The 6,000-nt window shown below is 48.3% G+C and overlaps 1 protein-coding gene across 1 annotated transcript in view; it reads right to left on the reverse strand.

Moving 5' to 3' along the window:
* The window catches only part of unc80 (unc-80 homolog (C. elegans)), a gene marked incomplete at both ends in the record, with an annotated part of 106,618 nt that overhangs the window by 71,702 nt on the left and 28,916 nt on the right, over positions 1 to 6,000 (reverse strand). Inside the window, 2 exon segments of the mRNA XM_084316457.1 lie at positions 1,599 to 1,752; positions 4,593 to 4,699. Coding sequence (XP_084172583.1) covers positions 1,599 to 1,752; positions 4,593 to 4,699 — 261 coding nt within the window.

Raw genomic sequence — 6,000 nt, forward strand, 5'->3', positions numbered from 1 at the left:
GAGGGTTGGTTTTGTTTGTTTGTTGTTTTTGTAATGGTGAAGAGAGCAGGATGGACAGAGCGGGTAGGAGGACGAGGTACGAGGGACTCTTAACAGAGATACGACACAAAGACAAAGTGGGAAACAGAGTGATCGACATTCTCTTAAAGGGATAGTTCAGATTTTTGGAACCATTATCGCTATTTCCTATACTCTCCGACGATGATGCCGATCGGCAGAGTCCTTTTCTCAGCACGATCCATGCTGTTCCTCGTGCTAGGTCCGACTGGTTAGCCATGAACCAATGCAAAGTCAATGGGGTCAAGATAAGATAAGATATTCCTTTGTTGATCCCCTTGGGGAAATTCAGGCATCATAGCAGCATGGGGGAGGGGGGAGGGGGGGTACAGTTTGTAAAAAGCAGTGTAAACAATATAACAAATCAATATAATTAACATAACATAATTAACTCTGGACATATGCGTAATGGTCAACAAGGTGCGAGATGAGGGTATGTAGCCCTCTCAGTTATATTTGCCCTACAATAAATAGTTGTAATATAGAATCTAATCCAATAATCTAAATATAATCTAATATATAGTCTGAAAAAAACTAAATGCTAAAAGCTAAATATATGCAATATATAGTCTAATAATCCAATAATCTAAATCTAGTCTAATATATAATCAAAAAATGCTAAATGCTAAATATATGATCTGATGAAGTATACAGTATTCAGTATTCACATTAGGTGCGGTATGCATAAGGTAGTATATTGTCCCTGTCAAGTGAGTAAGTACGTTTCACTGAGCTTAAACGAGCAACAGGCGGCTGTTGATTTTAGGCAGAACAACGTCCTTCCCAATCAGAATACATCAGGATGCCTCCAAAGCAGCAGGCCTTTGTGTACGCGTGCAACGGTTATGCGCATAACAAGTCCCTAGATGGATTGATAGACAGCTGGCTCATTCCAATCATTTGACTTTGTTCGTTTGATTGGATTGTTGTTGTTTTAGCTCCTGACCATTACTGGAGCGACAGGATCATGTTTGGTGTCAAATGTCTTATTTTTTGGAGTATTACTGGCGATTAATAAAAGTTTGTCAAAAATCAGCAGCAGCCTTTTAAATCATCTTGTACAGACAGGAGCTTGGCCCCATTGACCTTTGCATTAGCTTGTGGCTAACTAACCAGAGCTAGTGCGAGGAACAGTGTGGGTTGTGCTGAGGGTTCCAAACATCCCAACTATCGCTTTAAACAATGTTGAGAAGATGTTTGTATTTTGACAGAACTAGTGGGTGGAGTGTAGATGACAGCAGGACAGCAGGAGGACTTCCTCTGGAGAGCCGACGTCAGGCAGCGGTGACGGTGATGCCCCCGGGTCGCAGGCAGGTCGGCAGCCACACCGACCTCCAGAGCAGCTGGCGTGGAGGAGGAAGGCACAGACTGGCACAGACGGGCACAAAGTGGACAGACCACAACAGGCAAGGCGAGAGACAACACACACACACACACAGACACAGACGGGAGGGATGGGAGTGGGTGGGTGGAGAGAGAGGTGAGAATGAGGGTGAGGGTGAGGGTTGGGGGGGGTGCACCCCCGGGGGGGGGAGGTCTACCATCTTTCTCTTCTGTGTGGTGAAGCTTGGATGGATTCCGTCTGCCAGACCGCCATTTACCGAGCCGCTTGAAGAAGTTCTCCTCCTCGTCCCTGCCGAACTCCACCCCCACCGCCGCACCCTCCGTCATCTTCACCGCGCTGGTGAACTTCACCTGGCAGGACACACGCACACACACACAGACACACACACACACACACACAAACACACACACACACACACACACACACACACACACACACACACACACACACACACACACACACACACACACACACACACACACACACACACACACACACACACACACACACACACACACACACACACACACACACACACACACACACACACACACACACACACACACACACACACACACACACACTGAATGACTAACTAACCATTTAAAGGTGCTACTGTATACTGTAGGTGCATTTAAAGGTGGCATTCGCGCTAGAGCAACAACATGTCATTTATCCAAAAGGTGCATTCCACACAACATGTAAACAACAACATTAATATCAACAACATATCATTTTATATGATCAATTAATGAATAAATAAAAAAATAATGGGGAAAAGCAATACTTTTATTCCAACTTTCTAAAAGCTCTGTGAGATGTTTTTTTTTCTTTTTTAAAGATTTTTTTTCTAAATGTTTAGAAATTTTTTAATTACTCTACATAAACATGTTATCTATAGCTATCTAACTAACCACTAATCTGAGATGACGTCTCTATGAAGGCGTGTTATGAGAGTACAAATCTATTGCACAAGATGTTCTCGTTTAAATCTCTGGGATCAGTTACGAAAATCTGGGTGGGGTGAAACTGGACGAGTAAAGCTATTCCCTTCATCGATAACATGCGGTTATCCTATAACCATAGTTATATGAGTATAGCGAGCGCTCTGCTCGTAGTGGAACATATCCCATATCCAGTCTAATACTGAATAAATTTCTTCACATGTACACACCCATCCGCCAGTGGCCACACCCCCATCCGCTCCTCTACATAAGCGGGGATGTGGCCATACTAACAGCTCCTTCCCAAGTCTTTCACCACCGAAGGCGAAGACCACGAGGTCCTCAGTGAGTCCGAGCAGAGCGCTCGCTATACTCATATAACTATGGTTATAGGATAACCGTATGTTATATATCGTAATAGCTTACGCTCTGCTCGTAGTGGAACACAGGAGCTGAGCAGAGCGGAAGCTCGACAAATGTACCCGCTGAGGCCCCCCACAACCATCAGAACCGGGGAGGACCCGAGCCCCCGGACCCCGCTAGTGGAGGACGGGAGGGAATCGGATCCGACTGTGCGAAGAGGGTTTAGCAACTCAAACGCACAGGGTGAGCAGATCGTGGGACTTACCTTCCCACAGAAGAACCCACGACTACACAGGCACGCAACCCACATGCCACTAGGGAACGAACGGGAAGAAAAAAAAACTGTTACAATCCCTAATATCACGGGGTCAAGGTCAAGAACCCAACCCTGTGGCAAGGCCGAAGGGACTGGACCCCCCGGAAAAAGGGGGCCCGGTGAGGCCAACGACGCCGCAGCATCGAGACCCCACCAGGCGGTCACTAGTGACACCACCCCCCCACATTGCCAGCGTATCGGACAGGGCCCATCCAAGAGCAGGCCCTTCCCCCCTACAGCATGCCGCCCTGAAGCACTCAAGAGGCTACACCCCCACAGCGGGACCAGGCAGCGCACCGGGGTGACAACCCCCAAAGACGTTGATCCCTCAATCCAGGCAACAGGTCAAAAGGACTTGACCTGAGCCTGGAGCACTGTGGACTATCGGCCGACGTCCACTGGCGGGGGAACCAGGGCCGGAACCAGGCCATCTCACGGGAGACGGCGGCTCAACGGCCCCTCGGAGAGGCAGACTCACCACCGGGCGCCGCTCGGGCGTATCTGACTGCCACGACCGTGGAGTCAGAGCAGCCCCACGACGCACGGCGGACGCGGCAATGGAGAAGCGCTGGTGAAGGGTGACGTTGTGAGCGCTCGAACCCCCCGAAGATGCAGACATTATGACTTGGCTTTTCTCGTAAATTGGCGAGAGAGAGAAAAAAACAACATACAATGTTCACGTAGCTCCTTTCCAACAACTATTTCGGCACTAAACTCAAGTGGTGTATACAGGTGAAAATAGGGAAGGAGCTGTTAGTATGGCCACATCCCTGCTTATGTAGAGGAGCGGATGGGGGTGTGGCCAGGCAGATGGGTGTGTACATGTGAAGAAATGTATTCAGTATTAGACTGGATATGGGATATGTTCCACTACGAGCAGAGCGTAAGCTATTACGATATATAACCTCCGTGTGAGATGCTCTTGAGCAAGGCACCGAACCCCACAACTGTGCGTGGCTGTATACAGCACTGTAGGTCGCTCCCGGTTGTGATCTTGTATAACTAAATGCTGGAGAGGAACAATGGTCCCCAGTCACGTTCTCTGGGTAAACTAAATATGGTCTTTCATCGAATGTTTAGAATGCCCATCTGTCCTGCATGTTGGAAGAGACAACAGTTACTACTACATGTTGGAAGAGACAACAGTTACTACTACATGTTGGAAGAGACAACAGTTACTACTACATGTTGGAAGAGACAACAGTTACTACTACATGTTGGAAGAGACAACAGTTACTACTACATGTTGGAAGAGACAACAGTCACTACTACATGTTGGAAGAGACAACAGTCACTACTACATGTTGGAAGAGACAACAGTCACTACTACATGTTGGAAGAGACAACAGTTACTACTACATGTTGGAAGAGACAACAGTCACTGTTACTGGTAACAGCAGAACAGTAATATCATGCTTTTTTCAATGTTTTACCCACTCTACTACCACACAAACATTAGGCATTTCCTTTCAATGGTGGTTACCAATGGTTACAGGCAGCCATGTTGGAAGAGGACTACACTGTGACTGTTAATGAAGCATTCCAGGGGTTAAAGGCTCATCCTGACCTTGGAGCTCTGTCTTATGAAGGAGAGCCGGTCAACTGAGCTGATGTCCAGAAGGTCCTCCACACCGTCCGTCAGCCCCGACAGAGAGGAGCGCTTCAGCCAGTTACCTGACGACACACACACACACACACACACACACACACACACACACACACACACACACACACACACACACACACACACACACACACACACACACACACACACACACACACACACACACACACACACACACGCACACACACACGCACGCACGCACACACACACACACACACGCGCACACGCACACGCACGCACACACACACACACACACTGGACAGCTCAGACACGGACAGAGAGATCGGTGGGACAAACATTACGATGATTAACACGCCCACATACGTAGCACAGAGAGTGTGAGCGGTAGGCGGACAGTCCCACGGCATGCTGCAGGGACCGCGAGGAGGACGACAGACAGGACAAAGAAAAGAACAGACCCGAAGAGAGATGATGAGGTGACGTGGCTTCACAGCAGGGCCAACGTTTGCCCCACGTGATTCATATAGAGGACAATGTGTGTTAGGATGACGTCACAGAGAGGTTGATCGCTACTGTACAATGCAGAGACAACATAGTATGTGTATGAGGCGTGGGTTGATCCGATCTGGGCTCCAATGATATTTGAAATCGTTCGACATGCTACCGATCCAGAGGAACCAGTGGACTGAGGATTTTTTTCTCTCCCTCTCTCTCTCTCTCTCTCTCTCTCTCTCTCTCTCTCTCTCTCTCTCTCTCTCTCTCTCTCTCTCTCTCTCTCTCTCTCTCTCTCCCTCCCCCCTCCCTCTCTCTCCCTCCCTCACTCTCTCCTTTTTGTAGTTGTGTCCAGGGGCGTAGCTGGAGGGGGGTAGCTTATGATGATTCCAAGGGCCCAGCACTGGGGGGGGGGGCACATTTTATTTTTATTTTTTTAGTAGACATCACTCAGGTGATGTATTTATTGATGCTCTCATTGATACTATGTTTGTTTCTGAAGTGTGTGTGTGTGTGTGTGTGTGTGTGTGTGTGTGTGTGTGTGTGTGTGTGTGTGTGTGTGTGTGTGTGTGTGTGTGTGTGTGTGTGTTAAGGCTGAGCCCGAACGTTCGAACGTTCGAACATTCGTTCGTTACGCTGACATTCGGACTTTAATTAATAGGTTCGAACATTCGGTGAAAAAAAAATAAAGGATGCGCACGGGGTTGAGGTGATGTGAATGCGAGGCGCTCGGCTCAACCAGTATGGTCTGCCGGGCTGCAGCGGGATACTATTTCTCAACCAGAGCTCTATTTTGATTGACAGGCGATTCTGCCAATTACGTCACACCGCTTGCACCCGCCTCTGCTGTTACCACCAATCGGCAAGCCTCAACAGACTTACCGTAGCTACCGGGGAG

This window comes from Notolepis coatsorum (genome assembly GCF_963971535.1).
Source record: "Notolepis coatsorum genome assembly, chromosome: 1".
Classification (NCBI taxonomy): Eukaryota; Metazoa; Chordata; class Actinopteri; order Aulopiformes; family Paralepididae; genus Notolepis; species Notolepis coatsorum.